The following is a 20621-nucleotide window of genomic DNA, read 5'->3' on the forward strand; positions in this document are numbered from 1 at the left end:
TAAACTATCCCCCTTTTTCATAGCTGGCCATAACCAGAAGCCAGTGGGCACCCTAAAGATGTAATTTGCAGATGTTACTTCTTCTTTTTTTTTTTTAAAGATTTTATTTATTTGACAGAGAGAGACACAGCGAGAAAAGGAACACAAGCAGGGGGAGTGGGAGAGGGAGAAGCAGGCTTCCTGCCGAGCAGGGAGCCCAATGCGGGGCTCGATCCCAGGACCCTGGGATCATGACCTGAGCCGAAGGCAGACGCTTAATGACTGAGCCACCCAGGCACCCCTTCTTTTTTTTTTTTTTTAAAGATTTTTTATTTATTTTGACAGAGAGCTAGAGAACACAAGCAGGGGGAGCAGCAGAGAAAGAGGGAGAAGCAGGCTCCCTGCTGAGCAGGAAGCCTGATGCGGGGCTGATCCCAGGACCCTGGGATCATGACCTGAACTGAAGGCAGACACTTAACGGACTGAGCCACCCATGCACCCGCAAATGTTACTTCTAACAAATGTCTTTGAATCCCTGGATATTCAACTAGGGATCCCCAGATCAGCAGCATCAAGCTCATCTGTTAGAAATGTGGAGTCTGGGGGCACCTGGGTGGCTCAGTAGGTTAAGTGTCTGACTCTTGATTTCGGCTCAGGTCATGATCTCAGGATCGTGAAATCGAGCCTTATGTTGGGCTCCACCCTGAGCGTGGAGGCTGCTTGGGATTCTGCTCCTCCCTACTCTCACAGTCAATCAATCAATCAATCAATTCTTTTTTAAAAATTAAAAAAGATAAAATGAAGTTAACCATAACCCGTTTCTGGAAGGTTGCACACGATCCTGCTCTCCTTAGGACCGCCATGGGGGTTATTCCTCTGGTTCTCTTTCACCCATCTCTGCCCACCTTCTGCTTCCTGTCCCGAGGTCCTCACTGGTGTTCCTTATCCAGGTAGTCAAGAGTGTCAGTCTGGGGGTGCCCACGTGGCTCAGTCGGTTAAGCGTCTGCTTTCGGCTCAGGTCATGATCCCAGGGTCCTGGGATTGAGCCCTGCATTGGGCTTCCTGCTCATCGGGGAATCTGCTTCTCCCTCTGCCTCTGTCCCTTCCCCCCTACTCCTGCTCTCTCTCTCTCAAATAAATAAATAAATAAAATCTTTTTTAAAAAAAGTGTCCGTCTGATGGATCTTTCTCTGTATAAACCTTCCATGGCTTTCACACCCCTTATCATCAGGGCCAAGGCCCTTTGCCTGGTGTTCAAGGCCTTCTGTGATCTGACCCCATCTCCCATGCTGTGTTCCAGGCTCACTGAGCAACTGGGAATTCCCAGATCCTGAAATACCCAGGCCTTCTACTTGAAATGCCCTTGCCTATCGCTTGGTCATCTGCCTGGAGATCCTTCAAAGGCTTATCTACTTTCTTCCTTGAATGCCAGCTTATCCTTGTCACAATAATACAGTATATAACCGCAACAATGATAATGGATGACGTCTACACTTATTGTTAATTATGTGCCCGGCTCTTTCTAAGTATTTTATGTGACCTCCCTCCCATGAGGAGATGGAGTCTAGATGCTTCCCCTTTAATATGAGCTAGGTCTGGTGACACAACATCAGCGAACAGAGCGTGGAGACGACACTGATTTCCAAGGCTAGGGAGTCAGAGAGGAGACCACTTCAACCAGACTGTCTTGGAAACTCTTGCCCTTGGAGCCCAGATGCCATACTGTGAGGAAGCCCAAGCCACAGGGACTGGTCACGTGTAGCGATTCTGGTCGGCAGCCCCACCTCGGGTTCAAGGCAAGAGCCAGTGCCAACCAACAGATGTGTGAATGAAGATGCCTTTAAGATGACTAACCCCGGCCAGTGTTTAAGTGAACAAGGACCACCACCAGAAACCAGAAAGAATAATGATTGTTGTTTTTTACCACTGAGTTTGGAGTTGCTACCCAGCGATGTACAACCAGAACAACTTGCATTCACTCATTAATTCTCCCAACAACCCTAGGAGAGGAATGATTATCATCCCCATTTGATAGATAAAGAAACAGACTCAGAATGGCTGGGCAACATTCGCAAAGTTACAGCATGAGTAAATGGTAGAACTGGGATGTTGAACCCAGGTGGACATACTCCAGAGTCAGGGTCATAGCCACGTCTCTATGGCCAATATATCTTGATTCCCTCCCCAGCACTCCTTAACCTTCTGGTTCCAGCACCTGATTTTCCTTTGGGACCACCTCTCCACCATCCTCAGTCCATATGGTTCAGATGGAACTGACCCCACCTTGCCTTCAGGCACAAGCCCATAACCCATATCAAGCCAGTGAGAGTACAGCATTCCTCTGGGCACAGTGATTGGTTTGGTGATGGGCTCATGATAAGGCAGGATCATTGAGTGCCAGCACTGGAAACTTTGCTGGCTTTACAGAGCAATAGGCCCATTTTAACCACTGGAATCATGTAGTTGCTGGTCCATCTTTGCTGTTGCGAGGAGATCCTGTCCGAAAGTATAGCCAAGAAAAAGATGCAGATAGATTCCTAACATCATTTAAGGACCTAGATACAGCCATTCCTGAAGCTCATCACTGTTGGCGAAAGGTAATTTGAGCTGAGTTTCTTTCTTGCGGCTGAAAGAGGTCTATCTGCTACTCTCGCAGGAGTCTCTTCTCTTATGCCTTTCCATCTTCCCTGAGGGCAGAGAATGGGCCTGATCTATCACAGCAGTGTCTGGGCACAGGAGACATCATCAGTCTTGTTCTATTGAACAGAACTAAAAGGCACATTGCCCCTGTTTTACTGGTGAGGAAACAGGCTGTCCTAAGGCTCTTGGATAGGAGGAGGATCAGGAGTAGCACTTACATCCCAAATTTTAAATCTGAGTCAAGTCCTTTGTCTTAGGTAGAGGACTGGGATTTGGAAGAAAGGGAGGAAGGAATGAAGGAGGCATCAGGCTAGCCACTGTTGGGTTGGCTTACTCAGAGGGGAGGGCCATAAAGTTTGTCTTGAGGTCTATACAAGTCAAGGAGCTTCCTCATGGACTTGGTGGCATACAGTGGGGGAGCATATCTTTTGCCCTTGTCAGCCCCTCTTCTGGACCCCTCTCCATTTCTGACACCTGGATATTCCAAGTTGTGAAAGTGCTCAGAATATAGGCTATCATTTACATGCTAGTGCGCATCACTTGCTAACTCTGGGACCTGAAGATTTGAAGTGAGACACTGATCACTTTCTGGCAGCTATTCTTGCCACCTATTTCCCCAAGAAGCAGCCACATCACAGTGCTCTAGTTGGCGACTTTATTCAGGGGGGAGAGGGCAAGATGAGCTAGAGCTGGATTATTTCTTTGATCACCTGGAGAAGGGCGAGTCTCTGGGACTCCAGGGAGGCGGGACAGGACTCGAAACTAGAAGGCAGAGCGGGAGAGAGGTGGAGCTCTGGGTGTCTTGAGGGCCGGGTCAGGGGAAGGGGCTCATCTCCCATCCAAGGCCCCGCGCCCCCCTAGGGGCCGCTGCCGCCTCCACTGCCACTCCCGCTGCCCGCACCATCCAGGATCCAGGCGCGTGAACGGCGGAAACGCGGGAAGGCGATTTCCCGGGCCTTCCGTTCCTGTTTGGAACCCGGCAGTACCGAGATGGAAATGTTGAGGCAGTGACCGGCGCCAGGAGCTGCCACCGGCAGCGCGTAGCCCAGAACCGAGCGGCAAAGGTCCGCCCCGTCAGCGAAGGTCTGGGAGAGGGGGTGGAGTTAGGGCCCGAGTGGGCTGAGTCCTGATACTCGGGGGGCGTGGCATTCGGGCTGGGGAGGAGGGAGGGCTGAGGGGCGTGGCCTTGGAAAGGGAAAATCCCGGACTTTGCAAGTAGGGGCCAGTGTAGAAGCGCGGTCTACAGGCTGTCCTAAGGCTCGTGGATAGGAGGAGGATCAGGAGTAGCACTTACATCCCAAATTTTAAATCTGAGTCAATCTGAGCAATTACCCGCTTTGGGTCCTCCCGGGAGTGTGGGGGCGGGGCCATAACAGGAGTGGAGTCCTGGGAGGGCGAGTTATTTTTACTGGGTCCCAGGGTTGGGGTGGGGGAGGGCCAGATTAAGGCTGGGGCCTTAGGGAAGGTGATTCGGGCTTCTGGGTCTTCCAGGGGAAACTGTGGATGGGCCTAGAGCAGAGACGGTCCCTTGGGGAGGCCAAATCCAGACTCAGTGGGCCCTAAGGAGCGTACAGACGTATCCCACTATGGAGGTTGGGCTGCGGAAGGGGGAAGGGTGGGAGCAGGGGCCTTGGGAGTGTCAGTCCGGATCCTGGGGCCTAGGCGGGTTAAGACTGGACATAATAAGGGGAGGTCCCAGTCTCTCACCCGCACCTTCTGTCTCAAGCTCACCTGCTCATAGGTAGTGCAGCCAGGCTCACAGCCCCTCTTTTCTAGAAGTGGGAGCCAAGTCGGGCCGCAGGTAATATCGTTTTCGCATGTGGCAAACCTGTGGATGGTGTGTAGGGGGAAGGTGGGTAAAGTCTCCGCAGTCGCGTCCTAGTGGGTTTCCTGCCCTCTAAGTCTTCGCTCCATGTATGTCCCGCCCCCAGATCCAGGTTTCGCCTCTTAGGATCACGTCTCCAGGGACGCCATCCTCCAGATTTCACCCTGCCCTATATTCTCCACACATACCCGGGGCCCTGGCACAACTGGCCTCATCCCTGCAGACTTCAGACCATCTAATTTAGGCCAGCCCCTTACATTCCCCACCATTTTAGCTTCTCTTTTCTATCAGGAGGCCCCGCCCCTTAAAAGCCCAGGTCCATGGAAGGCCACGCCTCCGTACTGCCAATCTTAAAAGCCGGGTCCTTTACAGGCCCCGCTCCTTTCTACCTGGCCTCTAAACACTAGGCCTCATCTTTAGACCTTGGCCTTGTTGGGAGGCAGGCGACGCCCCTTCAAACTCTAGGATTAGCAAACTGCAGATCCTGCCTTTGGTCCTGCCCAAACCATAGGACACGCCCCTTATGCCCCGCCTCCCATACCAGACATCGCAGAGCTCGGAACAGAGCGGCTGCGCTTGGCGTCTCCCCAGTAACAGCAGGCGGAAGCGACTGTGGAGGACAACTTGGAGGTGTCCCAGAAAGGATTCGCACCTGAACATCGGGAAAGACAGGCTCGTTTGGGTCAGGATGCACAGGGGCTGTAGCCCCTGGCAGGTGCAACTGGAGCAAAGAACACAAGGAAACGCTGGCGAGTACTGTACTCACCCGGGGCTCGGGTCCCCACAGCGTTCTGGGACCATCCCAGGGTCCGATGCCTCTGGCGTGTCCATCTCTGAGGGACAACAGGACCATGGAGAAGGGGACTCCTGTGAGTTGGGGTCTTGGATCCTCAGGTAGGATTGGGGAACCAAGGCCTGGGGGTCCCCTGAACATAACCCCAGTTATGTGAGTGCCGCCCAAACATTAAAGTTAAATAAAGACACTTCTCTTGGGACACAAATGCAATTTCGAATAATAATAATAATAATAATAATAATAATAATAATAATAATAGTTTATCATAATCAGCTTATTATTTATTATGTCCCTGATAATGGTATAAGTTTCCATATACTTACATATACCCCTTTACAATACCCCTATTAGGTAGGTCTATTATTTTTCTCCCTTTTTAATGGTCTACATGAAGTCCAGAGAGGTTAAGTGACTTGCTCAGAGTCACACAGTTATGAAGTGGCAGAATTGGGATTGGGATTTGAATCCAGGAGTCTGACTCCAGAATCTGTGCACTTTAACTACCATTCTTTTTTTTTTTTTTTTAAGATTTTATTTATTTATTTGACACACACAGGAAGAGAGAGAGAGAGCGCGCAAGCAGCGGGGAGCAGCAGGCAGAGGGAGAGGGAGAAGCAGGACCCCGGGATCATGACCTAAGCTGAAGGCAGACGCTTAACTGACTGCGCCATCCAGGTGCCCCTTTAACTACCATTCTTCAGCACAAGCCCTGACTCCCCATCTTCCCCCACCCATGCGTCACCCTAAGCTCCTCTCATAAGGAAATTCTGGTATTGCTATGGTGAAGTGGGATTTCTTGGGTGTTGGAGGTTAGGCAGGGTCTGGAGTGCTCACCTGCAAGGTGCAGCTGACCTGTGCCAAGATCGGCCGCCAGCCTATGATGTCTCCGGGACATAGCTGGGAGTAGGCGGCTTCCTCCACAGGCTCCCAGCAGGATCCATGCCAGGGTCAGTCCTAGGGTCCAGGTCAGTCCCTTGGGTCGAGCGTGGCCCCTGCAGGCCATGTCCACCTGAGACAAGAGTCAGCTGGGGTATGTGGTGAGGTTTGGCTGTCCCTTTCCGGGATCTCAGGGTAGTACCCTCCTGATGCCTACCCAAGAGACAGTGGCAGAGAGAGCAGAGAAAGAGCAGTTGATGGGGAGGCAATGACCAAGGACCAAATCCCACGGGGCCTTGAAGTCCTGCCTCTGACCCAGGAGTCCCTTCTCCCCCATCAGACTCATGTCCCCTCCATCCCTTTAGGCCCAAGTGCCCCCTCCTCTAGTTTGACCATGGTGCCCCTCCCCCTCACACCCAGCAGGATCTCCCACCCTGTTGGCCCTCAGGTGATCCCCTCTGTCTTCAGAACTAAAGGGACTCCCCAGCTCTTGCAATCTCCCTCTTCTGTCCAGTAATTCCTCCCTCTCTTCTGCCCAGTCTCCTCCCTCCCTCTTGATCCCTGCTGGCCCCTCTCATGGTCACCTTCTCTCGGCCCACAATCGGCTTAGGGGCTGCCACCAGGGCTGGGCCTTTGGAGCCAAGGTTGGCTGTGGCAGGACTCGAATTTTTCCGCTGGGGTCCAAAAGCCACAAGGTAGGGGAACCTGAGGGTCTGTGGAGACAAGACAATTCCCTCCCCTCCTCTGCCCCCTCTGGCCACTCCTCACCTGTTAACTGGACGGGGGTCTAGGGCGCTGCTGAGACACCTCAGGGTCAAGTGCAAGAAAGAGTGGCAGCCAAAGGGGGTGTGGTTTGATGCAGAGGAGGAGTTTCCCATTGCCCCACCCCCTGCTCCAGCTGACCAAAGGCCAATGAACCTGGGACTGCTGTGTATATATCCTTGTGTTGGCCTTTCTGTTGAGATTGTGGCTTAAACTCTATCTATGTGTATGTGTGTTGGATGAGAGTGTGTTTGTACGACTGTGTGTGTATAGAGAATGTATGTGTGTTGTGTGAGGGTATAATATGTGTGTCTCTTGGTTGAGTGGTTGTATGTGTGTGTGTATGTGTTCAAAATCTGGGTGAGGAAGCCTGTATGTATCCCAAGCCAAGTGTGTCCAATTGAGTAAGATATAATAAATGTGAAGGAGGGGGATGTAGGATCAGGATGTCTGTCCTGTGAGAATATTATGGATAAGTCAGTGGATAAAGGTTGTTGACCATGAATGGTGACCATTAGTGAACAAGGAGGTGTTGACATGTGTGGAGAGGGTGTGTGTCTGTATCTGAAACGTGTGTGTGTGTGTGTTCCTCTGCAGTTTCTGTGAATGTGAGTTTCTTGCAAACATTCCCTCAATTCATCCATTCATTCAACAAATGTTTATGGAGCACCTCTTGTGTGTCAGGTTCTGTGGATGCAGGAAGAAATGAAAATCTCAACCTCGAGACGCCTGGGTGGCTCAGTCGGTTAAGCATCTGCCTTCGACTCAGGTCATGATCTCAGGGTTCTGGGACCAAGTCCCAAATAGGGCTCCTTGCTCATCATGGAGCCTGCTTCTTCCTCTGCCTGCCACTCCCCTGCTTGTGCACGCTCCCTCTCTCTCTCTCTCTCTCTGACAAATAAATAAAATCTTAAAAAAAAAAAATCAACTTCACAGAACTTACATTCTAGTGGGAAAGTCTTGTGAGAAGAACAGCCCTGCAGCAGGTATGTGAGTGCGTATGTGTGTCCATGTGTTGTGCAGGGAGGATACTGTGTCTGTGTGTTGGGTAAGAGTTTGTGTGAAGCTGAGTTTCTTTTGGTTTTGGTATTATGTGTGTGTGCTTGTGTCTGTTGAGTGTACATGTTGCTTATGTGTGTCTGCGTTTGCTGAGTGTGTGTATGTCTGTGTTTTCTCAGTATGTGTTTCCATATGTGTGTCTTTGCAGAGTGAGTTGCTGTGTATATGTGTTTGTGTTTGCTTGTGTTTGCTGATTTTGTGTTTGTATTCTGTGTTTTTGTGTTTGTATAGGATTCAGTGTGTCTGTGTTTTCTAAGTGCATATTTGCAAATATATATATGTGTTTGTGTGTGAGTCTGTGTTTGCTGAGAATGTGTATGTGTGTGTATTTTTGAGGAGTACATATTTGCAGAGTGTGTGACTATGTGTATGTGAGTCTGTTTCCTGAGCATGTGTTGGTACGTTCGTGTCTGTGTGTATGTTTGCAGTGTGTGTGTGTGTGTGTGTGTGTGCCTGTGCTGATAGTGTGTGCATATGCGTTTTTGTGAGCAATACCCACTACCACAAATCTCCCTCCCTTCTCAGGCTAGTGCAGAGTTTTTGTTTGTCTCTTTCACTGCGGAACTCCCAGATATCAAAACACTACTTTGTACATAGTAAGTGCTCAGTACGTGTTGAGTAAATTAACGAATCAGGAGGCCCTGTCTCCTGGCCCCTCCAGGGGTACCCACCCATTGATGTCCTATAGGCTTCAGCAACCAAGACCTAGTGGACCTAGCCTTCCCCTGGTCCATTTTGGGGGTAGCCCATGGTTCTCGTGTGTCAGATCTGTTCAGTCTTTGGGCTGTGCCTCCCGCCAACCCTTCCCTCCCCTGACCTCAGCCCCCAACCCTGCCCTCGGAATTCAGCACCGCGGACAGGAGCGCGTGAGATCAGCACCATGGAGAGCTCCCGCGACAGCCAGCTTTAGAAGAGGCGACAGGAGCGGAGTCTGGGCCTTTGACAGAGAAGTTTGAAGAAGAGATTTAGCGGGATGGCAAACAAACATGCCAACAAACAGAGACAGAGAGCAGCACTGAGATAACTCAGGCAAAGGCGCAGAGATGAGGAAACAAGTGTCTGGGGAACACCTGGACCTAGACCTTGCCGTCTCATTCATTGGCCGGCAGGGGTCGCTCCCGCCCGGTGACCGCGCCCTCCAGGGCTTTCCTGGTCAGTTAGGGGCAGGGACCCTTGGGAAGCTCCTTCGGCACCCTGTCCCCCAATGCTTGGAGTGGAGAGGTCGCCGATACTTTCCACACCAACTCTGGGAAGCATGGTTGGCTTGGTCTCAGCTGTAGGAACACTGCGCGGGTTGTGTGTGTGTGTGTGTGTGTGAAAATCGCTTCAGCTGCCCCCCTCCCAAACTACCAGCTAATCGCTCCTATAAATACAGTCCAGCCTGGCCTGCCTACTTAATCCTGACGGTGACGGAGGGGGTCGTTAGAGGGGCTGCAGGGTTCCCCGAGGAGGCTCTGATTGGGGAGGGGGGCGGTATATGCATGCAAAATGTTTTTCTGTGGGAACATCTCCCGTGAGGATGGGTGTCCTCAATGCGAATGTCACTCTGTAAGAATGTATCTCCTCAGGATGTGGGGGTCTCATGGGTGGGAACAATTTCCCACAGAGAATATGGCTTTTAGGGGGGTCTTTCTTTGAGGGAATCTTCACCAGGCTCTCCACGGGAAATGTCACTCGTGGGGATTTTTCTCTGCGGAAGTGTCTTTTCTTGGGGGCGGCAGGGGGCTTTTGAGAGGAAACGCTACCTCTCAGAGACCATCTGTCTTAGGAATGATTTTCAGGGTGAGGGGGGAGTTTCTGATTGGAGAGGGCCTCCCGGTGGAGACTGTCAACCCGTGGAAATGTGTCTCCCTGAGGGGGTCGCTGCGGGGAGGGATGGGTATCCGCATAAGGAATAATCTTAGTGAGAATGTCTCCCTTGGGTGTTTCTTGGGTTGGAGGTCTACCCATGGGCATGTCTCTCCCCTGGGGTATCTCTGCTTATAGGGGTCTCTCCGTAGCTTGGCTCCCTTGGGGACATAGGGAAGCTCCTCCCCCTCTTGCCCCCTCCCACCCCGCCGCGCGGGCAGCCTTGGCCGAGGCCCGGCTCGGGCGCCCAGACGCAGTGACGGCGCCGGGTCCGCCCCACTTTGCTCCGCCCCCGCCACCCACCCCCCCGCCGCCGCCGCCGCCGCGGTCCCCGCGGCTTCTCACTCCCTCCCTCTTCCCTCCTCCCGCCGCCGCCGCTGCCGCCACCTCCCTCCTCCCTCCCCGGGGCCGAAGCCGCCGCCGCCATGGACGATTCGGGCCTGATCCGCCGCCGGAGGCTGCAGGTACGCGGCGGCCTCGGTCCCGGGTGGCGGGGAAGGGGTCGGCGCCCTGAGGCGGGGCCCGGTAGGGGGCGGGAGAACTTGCGCCGGGGCCGGCCGGGGCGCCCCCTCCCACCGCCTCGGGACGCTACCAGAGGGGAACGCGGTAGCCGCGCGTCCCGCCGCGCTGGCGACCCCGCCCCTCAGGCGCCGCCCGGGGATCCAGGGAACTGACGGAGGGGGTGCAGCCTAGCGCTCCCCCTCGAGGATAGCCTGAGGGGCACCTGGCCCGCTGGAGGGGGAGGGGGCTGGAACCGAAGTCATCGCCAGGGCGCAACGCCAGGCTGGGGGTGAGGGGGTGCAGAGCAAAGTTATTGCCCCAGGGCTCGCGCCCCTTGGGGCCACCGGCGCGCCGCAGAGACCGTAAACATGTTTATGCTGCAACCTAGCCCCTCACTACCCCAGGAACCCCTTTCTGAGGCGTGGGGAACCCCTTCGACCTCCATGCATCTGCCCGGCCACCAGGATTCTTCCTACTGCCCTAATTGGACAGACACCCTAGACAGCCTCCCTCCTCACTCTTCATTCCCCCTCCTTTCACTACCCGCCCCCCACCCCCCGCGGGATCCTCAAGTCCAGCCCAGCTTGTGGGTGGGCGGGAGCGATTTTTAGCTCCTTGTAGCCTTAGAAGATACTGGTCTCCATGCTGCGCAGGCGCAGGAGTGAGTCCACTGCACAGAGTGGGACACTGAGGACTGTGGAGTGTGGGGAAATCCAAGCGTCAGGAACTCCCACCTTAAAGATGGGTGGGGATTCTGAAGCTCAGAAGGGTCCTCTTCTACTATCTTTCTCGTGAGCTTCCAAGGGTTAATAGGAAGGTTTGAAGTTGCTCTTAAACTGACCCCAGGGAGGAAACTGATCAAAGCTTCACCCCAAGGCCTGCCTGGGGTCTGGTCCTTGTGAGGCTTCCTGGACACACGCTAAATAATCTGGAGGAGTTTAGATAAAGCCTAGGTGGCCCCAGACTCAAGGTACATACCTACCCTGGTGCTTGGAAAAAGAAGGGGAGGATTCAAACCTTCACCCAGGGCCTCGTCCATTTCAGGACTCCTCTAACCCACACTATCCCTGAGGTTGGAGACCAAGGTTAGCTGATCGGTCGTTGCAGCAGGAAAAATCTGAGTCAGATGATAGGAAGGACTTCCCAGGTAGTCTGGATGATGCTGGAGCCAGACCTGGGTTGGAAAGCTAATTTGCTTTCAAACAGAACCCAGATGGCTCCATCTAAGAGACTTGGGCTCTCGAAATCTCCCCTGGATTCCCACCCCATCTTAGTGCTGGGTGGGAGAAGGGGTTCTGAGAAAAGGGAGGGAGCAGCGGCAAAGCCAGAGCAGGTGCTGAAGCAGCCAGTCTGGGTCCGCGCCGTCGGGTCCCCAGGAAAAGGGCGGAAAGGGGCGGGGCCTGTAAGGGGGTGTGTTCCGCCCTCCGGGCCGGCGCCGACTCCCATTGGCTCAGCGCCACGCGGGCCTTCCATCTCTTGCTCAAGACCCCGCCCCCAGCCTGGGATCCTCCCACTCCCCCACCCTTCCTTCCTGAGGCATCCTCTGGGCCAGGCTACCCCGCCGGAGTCCTGCCTCTACCTCTTCCCTTATGGCAGGGTTAACCACTTCACTGCCTTGGACACATCCTCACACATTGATGCAACCCCTTAGGAGCTGTCCCACAACCGCGGAGCGCCCGAGGGCCTCCAACTGTGTGCAGCTGGGATTGTATATATGAAGAGCATCCTGAGTTCGAAAGCCCTATCCACAGCGCCGTCCATCAATCCCAGGGAGATGCAGAATCCACTTGGCAGAGCGGCTCTGCAGCTAGTGATGGAGGTGGCGTCTCTTTACTCTGACGCTGAGGATCCAAATCCTCTACAGCTCCAGTTTGCCCTTTTCTTAGACTCTAGAATGTTTAGGGGCGCTAGCAAATGGAGCTAGCTAGGTTCGAGGACTTCCCCGGGAGGTGTTTAAAGGTCCCCTGGGGGCTCACCCTCGAAGGCCCAGTGTACCTGGATCTGGAATCCTGGGCTCCGTGGCCGGAAAATCCAGGTCTAGATTTTGCTTGGGCCATTGCAGTCGTCCAACCCAGGCGGCGGGTCCCAGCCGAAGCTCATTCAAACTGATCCTGCAAAAACAGAGGGAAAACCTGGAATGGATTTCTGGTCACACGTGGCTCAGGAGGGCAGGGCTGCCGATACGGACAATGTTCTCTTTGACCCCAACCATATGTGTGTCCTCTGTACATGGGAGTGGGAGGTCCCTTTGGCCCACCCTCTTTCATACAGCATGTCCATTCACAATAAGTCCTGTTTCTATGATCTAATATTTATTGAGTGCTTACTATGTGCTAGGCATCATGCTAAGGTGTTAGGCACCTGAATCATCTCACAGAATCCTCTAGGAGAAATGGGACTGTTGGGAGGTCATTTGCCAAGGTTATAAGAGGCAAAGCTGGGATTTGAACCCAAGGCTTTCTGCTTTCAGAGATCCTAGAAAGGATCTAGAAGGTTCCTCATTTTCCCCTTGTTGGAGTCCCCACCAAAAGGCTTTTGAAACCCTCACTAGAATCTTTCTATCTGTAGCTCCACCCAACCTCCTTTATTCACTTTGGCCTGTGGACACAGAACTGACTGGAAGGTGGCACTCCCTCTCCCCACTGCTCTCCTGGGAAAAGGCACTGACTTCCATAACTTCTGATCCCTGTAGTAGCTTCCTGAGTGCTTGACAAACAAAACACAACCTTCTTCTGGTGTGGACACAGAATGTTAATATTTAGCAATTATCATCATCATGATCAAAAAGACCACTTGGCCATCATCTGATTCCCTTTCCAATTTTAGTTTTAAGCCATCCTAACTACCCCACCCTCAACACTGAATCTGGCTGGGGGTGGGATAGAACATTCATTCATTCATTCAACCTTCCATGCTTGAGCGTGCCAAGTCCATTCCTGTCTCCTTTGGGCCCCTTGCAGTTTCTTCTATATGGAATGCTCTCTCCACAGATCCTTCATGGCTGGCTCTTATTTTTTCAACAACTATCTTAAAAGTCACTTCCCCAGGGGCGCCTGGGTGGCTCAGTCAGTCAAGTGTCTACCTTTGGTTCAGGTCATGATCCCAGGGTCCTGGGATCGAGTCCTGCATCGTGCTTCCTGCTCAGCAAGGAGCCTGCTTCTCCCTCTCCCTCTGCCGTCCCCCCCGCTTGTGCTCTCTCTCTCTGTCAAATAAACAAAATCTTTTTTTTTTTTAAAGATTTTATTTATTTATTTGACAGAGAGAGACACAGCGAGAGAGGGAACACAAGCAGTGGGAGTGGGAGAGGGAGAAGCAGGCTTCCTGCTGAGCAGGGAGTCCAATGCGGGGCTCAATCCCAGGACCCTGTGATCGTGACCTGAGCCAAAGGCAGATGCTTAACGACTGAGCCACCCATTTGTTGGCGCCCCAACAAAATCTTTATAAAAAATAAAACATCTATTAAAAAAAAAGTCATTTCCCCAGAGCAGCCCTCTGACCATCATGTCCTTTTCCTCACCATTTTCCCTCACATCACCCTAATTTTATTCATGACACTTAGGAATGCTTAAACTTATCATGTTCACTTCTATATTAATCTTGTTTATTGTCTGCTTCCCTTCTCTAAATGCTAGTCCCAAAAGGGCAGGAATTTTTCTCTCATTCGTTGCTGTGTCCCCAGTGCCTAGGACAGGGCCTGGCATATAAGAGGTGCTCAAGAAATATTTTTCAAATAGGCTCTTGTTTCATTTGCACAAACGCACATTGAGATGTCAACTCAGGAGTCCAATATGGGGCTCTGTGTTGGTCTCTGCTGTCGGGAGAGAAATCACTCTGGTACCTTCTCCCTCAAAGAGCCCTGCCCTCCAGGCATAACGAAGGGTGCAGGTGAGGCCGCTGATGAGGGACTCGTCCCACCCAACATTTGCTCCTCCAGGGTGTGACAAGGCTTGCTGACAGCAGCTGCTGGTCCACGCTGACCTCTATCCTTTTGCCCCTTTGCCTTCCAGAAGGATTTGCCTCTGCCCCGGAAAAGCAGCAGGTGAGCCTTGGGGAAAGATGCGCGGGGCTGGCCGTCCCTTCTCGAGCCCGGGTGGGGGCGCCAGGGGCGCGCGCGGGCGGGGCCTGGCGCGCTAGGGCACAGCAGCGCCCCCTCCCGGCGGGCGGCAGTGGCACGGCCCTCCCTTCCCCCGCCCTCCCCTGCCCGCTGCGGCTTCAGCCTCCGCCCCGCGCGCTCCCTCCCCGCGCTGCCGCCGCCACTGCCGCACCTGCCACCATGTCGCCGCCGCCGGGTCATGTCTGACTCTCTCTGGACCGCGCTTTCCAATTTCTCGATGCCCTCCTTCCCTGGCGGCAGTATGTTCCGCCGCACCAAGAGGTAGAAGCCCATCCCTCAGACCCTGACCCGGCCCTCCCCACCAAAGCCGCCCCTCTGGCCGCTGCCGCAGGGCGGGGCCCGGGATGCTGCACCCGGTCCAGCTGCGCCAGAGGTGCCCGTGCGGCCCCTTCCTGGGGGGGATGGGGCTGAATTGGGGACTGTGTGGGCCGAGACTGGGGGGACTGTATGCCGGAGAGGACCGCCACGGGGCGGGGGGGGAGGAGGCTGCGCCGGGTGGGGGGTTGCGGCGCCTTTGTGTGCTGGCGCTGCGGACTCCGGCAACCCAGTGGGGGTAGGGGAAGAAGGGGAGGGTGGGGGACTTGGCACCCTCGGAACAATAGCCGCAGCCTGGCCTCCCCCCCACCCCCATGCCGCGTGTTCCTGGCCTCGCTAATATGCTCAGTCACTGTGGCGGGGAGTGAGGGGGATGGAGGGGCTGGGGGCTCCCTCTTCAGAAGCTGGGATCCTGAGGGGCAGAGGGAAAGGGGGGGCTTTATCATAGCCCAAACTACCCCCCACCAAGAACACAGCCTCATATGGAAAATAGTGACACACAGCGTCACGTAGGACATGATGTCACACACATACACACACTACAGCCCCAGTGGCCCAGATACACCCTGGAGCCATCACACATACAGGGGCCATAGGTCCGAGTCGTGCCCAGACACACAGGGACCCCCCAGCATCACACACAGACGAGTAAGCTCACAGGTACAGTGTTGTGTACACCCAGTAAGATGTCACCTGCATGGTAACACACACACACACACACACACACATGATTCTGGCATCTAAGATGCACACAGACATATGTATGGCAATGACATCCATGCACCCAACAATGTCACAGCACATCATATCACCTAAGCATGTCACATGCAGTGTTACATGGATGCAGAATAAATGACACAGGGAATCTTGCAGAGATAGAGAGACACAGAATCACACATGGAAGACTCATCTAGGGAATGTCATCCATGGTGGCAGGTTCAAACATGCCCAGTATCACAGGGTGTGAAACTCAGACACGATAGATGCTACACGTGGATACATGAGGAGATTGTCACATACGCAAGGGCAGGATATCACATAGACTTAGAACGCCGCACAAAGACATAGACACATGCAGCAGAAATCATACACGCATGTGGTACAGCACACAATGGCACACAGCCATGGGCAAGTGGCATTGCACACTGTGCCACACAGACACACAAAGGTACAGGTTGTATCACATAAGATAAACCCAACCCAGTGCTGAGCTCACACCCTGGGTGCCACATGTGCATACATACAGAGAATGTCATGCACAGCCCCAAAGACACACATGCACTCAGTGTCTCCAATGGTGTCACATGGACAGCATGTCTATTATTCCATGACTGACGCTGTGCTCACATGGTCACACATGCTGAGACCTCTGTCACCTCCTCCACTGAGCAATCCTCTGGGGGCACCTCCAAGCACCCACAGAGAGGGGACAGGTGGGGGTCTGAGATGGGAAGGTGGACGGTTGGGTTCACAAACTCACTGGGCTGTGGCCTGGCCCGGTCCCCTTGCCTCACCTTCCGCGCAGCTGCCGCACCAGTAACCGGAAAAGCCTCATCTTGACCAGCACTTCGCCCACGCTGCCGCGACCCCACTCCCCACTGCCTGGACACCTGGGTGAGACAGGTGGTGGGTATGGACCAGACTAGAAGGGGTGTGGCCACCTGTTAGGGGCGTGGCCACAGCCTAAGGGAGGGGCCACAGGCGAAGGGTGTGTTCATGCCGCAGGACTGGACCGAGTCTGGACAGAGGAAGAGCCGGATTGGGCAAAGGGCGGGACCATCCTTGTGGGGCCTTGGTCAGTCGGCTGAGGGACAGGCATTGGTGGGCAGAGGCTCAGACAGAGCTAGATTGAAAAGAGGATGGGGCTGAAGGGAGGAACCATACCTGAGGAGCGGGGCTATCTCTGATGAAGACAGAACCGGCCTGGAGGGGGGCTGGGCTGACTCGGTAACTTAGGGAGGCGGGGCCACAGCTAAGGGGCCGTGGTCAACTCATACGTGGGTGTGGCTAGACTAAAGCGGGGAGGAGCTGGTGTTTGCAACCCTCTTTGAGGATTGGAAGGCCTGGTGGGATTGCCTCCCACGCCAAGCCTTAAAATCACCCTCTTTCCGCCACAGGTAGCAGTCCCCTGGACAGCCCCCGCAACTTCTCCCCCAACACCCCCGCCCACTTCTCGTTTGCCTCCTCCCGAAGGTGAGTCCCTCTCTCCAGGGCCCTAGAACCCTGGCCGGACCCTCCCGACCCACCGTCTGGGCCACCATCTGTTCCCCTCCTAATTGCACCTGAGCCAGGGCCTGAGGGACGCGCAGAGTGCCCCAACGTCCCAGCGGGAATAAGCGCCTGGCCTTAGGGGCGGGGTCTATGAGAAGGCGGGGCCAACCTCCTATCAGGAATCAGAGGAGGAGTGGGACTTCCTTTGCCTTGGAGCGAAAGCGCCTGCGCCCTGAGCCCAGGGTCTCAGTCTCCCCAGCCCCTAGTTCCTGGCCGGGCGTTTCCATAGCAACAGGACAGGGAGCGGAGATGAGGTGCGCAAGCGCAGACTTCATGATGCCCACCGAGGGACTCTTGATCTCCAACAAGAGGAAGGGCACCTGGGGCTATTTCTCGAGGGCCCAAGAGGAGGAATTTCAGGTGTCCCTACTGGGGTCTTTGGGGGTTTCTGGAGTGTCGCTAATGAATTTCCTCGGGCTTTTGGCGAAATTGGGGGAGGCAAAAAGATTCCTCCAATGTGTTTTGGAGAAACTTCTGGGAGTCACCAGGATGTTTGCGCGGGTCTCTTTTTCTTTAAACTTTATTCATTCTAAAAACGTTGTCTGAACACGTGCTGTGATCTGGGAATTGAGCATAACAGGTGAATGACACCCCGTCTCTATCTTCGGAGTTAAGTTGGGGTGGCACACCAGAAAACCTGGATCACCGCAAAGGCTGGTGAAGGCTGTCGTGTCGTGTGGGACTCACACGGGACTGTGGGGACAGAGGATGGCTCCCTGGGGTGGGTGGGGAAGACCCTCTTGGCTGTGGAATTCAGCTGAGGGCAACAGGGAGCCAGAAAATGGCTCTAAGATTGGGCTTGATGCAGTTGCCTGGGCTGGGAGGGCACTGCCTGGAGGGAGGAATGAGGGACGAGTCTCGTGCATGGGAGTGTGTGTCCCTGTGATGTGCGATCTGTGTGCTGATGTGGATGTGTGAGTATGAGTTTGTGAGACTATGAAAATGTGAGGCAGCCCGTGCCTACACATGTGTCCATAGGGGTGTGCAGAATGTGAACATGTGTGAGTGTGTACGTGTACATTTGTAAATGTGTGTGAATATGTGAGGGAGCATGCCCTTCCAGGAATGTCTCCATGTGAGTGTGCAATCTGGTGGGAGTGTGAATGAATGTGTGGCTGTGTGGGAGTTCGAATGTGTGACTGAGTGCGTGAGGGTTCTTAAATGTGTCTGTGTGAATATGGAAGGGTAGAAAGTGTGTGGGGGAGTGTGCGTCTTTGTGTCAGAGGGTGAATACTGGGTCTCTAAGTGTATGTGTTTATATGTGAGTGTATACTGGTTTTGCATGTGTGTGGGTGTTAGTGTAGGAAAGTGTGATATTTGGATCCACGTAGGGGACAGTGAGTGTGTGTGAGTGTGTTGAGGAGTCATGTGTGAATGTGTGTGACTGTCAGTGTGTGAATTTGACCACACTAGTCGCAACAACACTAGTGGGTGTGGACATGAGAGTGATCATGTCTGTGTGTGTGTGTGTGTGTGTATGTTTGAGGGAGGGGCCTTTCTTCTCTGAAAAGACTCAAGTGGTCTCACTCTGAGCGCTTTCTCATTGGGGGCAACTATTGGGACTCCTCTGGATTGGTTTCCCTGAGCGGGCTTTTTCTGGTCCTCCTCGGGGTTCGCTTTGGAGGCTTGTTTGATGTGAGGATGACAGGAAAGGAGGATCATCGTAAGGAGCAGAGGAGACTGATCTTTGCTCCAGGTCCCTGGTGCCTAGCTGCAAGACTTCCTTTTTACCCCCTTGGCTCTGAGGGCCTTTTGGAATCTCAGGCAGAGCACAGATATATCCCCGCATCCCTTACCCTGGTGGTGGCCAATGGCTTCTATCACACCCTGAGGAGTGGGGGGACCAGTGGGGCCTTGCAGCCTCTGAACATCTTGGCTGGGTTCCAGGGCGGATGGACGCCGTTGGTCTCTGGCTTCGCTTCCTTCGTCTGGCTATGGCACCAACACACCCAGCTCCACCGTCTCGGTGAGTTGGCAGGTGGGCGAGTGGGTGGGAGCTTCAGGGAAGCCCTGCAACCTGAAGGCCCACACCCAGGCCAGTGGTCAGGCTGACCTTAAGGAGAGTTTGGGGTTTTTCTTGTTTTCCAAGATGTCACCCGTCCATCTATTGGCAAATTACAGGTCCCCTCGAAAGCCCTGTTCTCCACCCTCAACATATCTTCTTGGGGGTCCTACTCATCACTGACTTATTTTACAGATAAAGATATTAAGGCTCATGTGTTGAGCCACTTGCCCAAGGGGCTCAGCTGGCCAAGGTCAGCACACCCTTCACCCAGAACACATTTGCTCCGCCCCTGCAACACCCAAAGTCTCTCTCTCTCCATCTGCTCCCTTTTCTACCTGTGTTTCTGGTTCACTCATCCATCCATTGGTATGATGTTCAGTAGACGTTTATATGACTGTCATATGGTGGGTGGGCTCTATAAGCTGGGCCAGGATCCAAGGACTGATGAAGCCCTCACGAGGGGAGACAGAGCAGTAAGAAGACATTTGCAACACGGGGTGGTGGGAGCTGTTATGGGAGTAGCACCAGACGAGGTGATAGCAATATAGGGGGGAGGGTCAAGGAAGGCTTCCTGGAAGACGTGGCATTGAAACCAAGACAAAGGAGCAGCAGGAGTTTGGCAGGTGGAAGAAGGAAAGGAAGAGTGTTTCAGGAAGGGGACAAGGGAACAGCATGTGTAAACTCCCAGAGGCAACAGACAACTTGTTGTCTTTGGAAAGCTGAAGATAGCTTTGAGTGGCTGGAGCTTTGGGTTGGAAGTGGAGGAACGGGGGTGAGGCAGGCAGCACCCTTGGTCATACTGGGGCTTCTCAGCCAGGGCAGGGAAGTAGATCTTATTCTAAATGTGGTGGGAAGCCATACAAAGTCTTTTTTGCTTTATATTAAATTATACTAAAATTTCAGCCTGAGATATTTGAAATTGTGGTTCTGTAGGTCATAGGTTATGTGCATTGAAAAAATTATTTTAATAGACTCTGATGGGATGGGGAGTGAGTGATGTAATGTTTCAAAGGATCCTTCTGCCTGCAGAATCCAGTGGATATCCTTGTTTTCTCCACTGATATCTGTGGGTCTGTGTTTGTGCATGTTAGGTCCTGACTAGGGACCAAGCAGAAGCAAGATCTTACCATCAAGGAGCAGACAGCAATAAAAATTAGTAGTAAAGATATAGTAAGTCAGGAGATAAATATGGCAAGAAGAAACAAGATAGGACAGGGATAGGGAATGATGGATGTGTATTCAGAGGGATGAATGTCACCCAGAGGGGTGACATTTAAGCAAAGATGTGAAGGGGGAATGATCAGTAGTAGATATGCTCCAGGCAGAGGGAACAGTCAGTGCAAAGGCCCCGAGGCAGGGGTGTGTGTGGCTTGTTCAAAGACCATCAAGGAGGACTGTGCAGCTGGAGCAGAGTAAATGATGGGGAGAGTGGGAGGAGGTGACGGCAGAGAGATAGGACCTAATCTTGCAAGATGTTGTGGGTCTTGGGAAGGACTTTAGGGTCCACCCTGAGTAAGGTGGGAGCCATGGAGGGTTCTGAACAGAGGAGGGATGTGACTTGACTCAGGTTTTAAACAGGTCCCACTGGCCACATCTGTGTGAGTGTCACAGTTCTCATCCGTGTCTGTCC

General features: G+C 53.5%; 2 protein-coding genes across 3 annotated transcripts in view; one reads left to right on the forward strand and one right to left on the reverse strand.

Annotated features, from left to right (window-relative positions):
- Positions 1-2938: 2938 nt before the first annotated feature.
- RTBDN (retbindin) lies at positions 2939-6363 on the reverse strand. The gene is made up of 5 exons (XM_006730548.3): positions 6075-6363; positions 5211-5277; positions 4986-5096; positions 4351-4447; positions 2939-3704 (listed from the first exon to the last, which is right to left on the reverse strand). The coding sequence occupies exons 1-5, from the start codon at positions 6241-6243 to the stop codon at positions 3477-3479; spliced, it is 672 nt and encodes a 223-aa protein (XP_006730611.1). The 5' UTR covers positions 6244-6363; the 3' UTR covers positions 2939-3476.
- A 3800-nt stretch (positions 6364-10163) lies between these two features.
- MAST1 (microtubule associated serine/threonine kinase 1) overlaps positions 10164-20621 on the forward strand; it is a 29138-nt gene continuing 18680 nt past the window's right edge. Inside the window, exons 1-5 of one of the 2 annotated variants that reach the window (XM_081813419.1) lie at positions 10164-10249; positions 14294-14325; positions 16241-16329; positions 16833-16908; positions 18874-18952. In XM_081813419.1, the coding sequence (XP_081669545.1) occupies positions 10211-10249; positions 14294-14325; positions 16241-16329; positions 16833-16908; positions 18874-18952 (315 nt within the window). In that variant the 5' untranslated portion in view covers positions 10164-10210. Of the gene's footprint in view, positions 10250-14293; positions 14326-14495; positions 14662-16240; positions 16330-16832; positions 16909-18873; positions 18953-20621 lie in introns of those variants that run through there. The other variant, XM_081813410.1, reaches the window with a different exon arrangement.

Source organism: Leptonychotes weddellii, chromosome 1 (genome assembly GCF_054177405.1).
Source record: "Leptonychotes weddellii isolate Sample4059 chromosome 1, ASM5417740v2, whole genome shotgun sequence".
In the NCBI taxonomy this organism is placed as follows: Eukaryota; Metazoa; Chordata; class Mammalia; order Carnivora; family Phocidae; genus Leptonychotes; species Leptonychotes weddellii.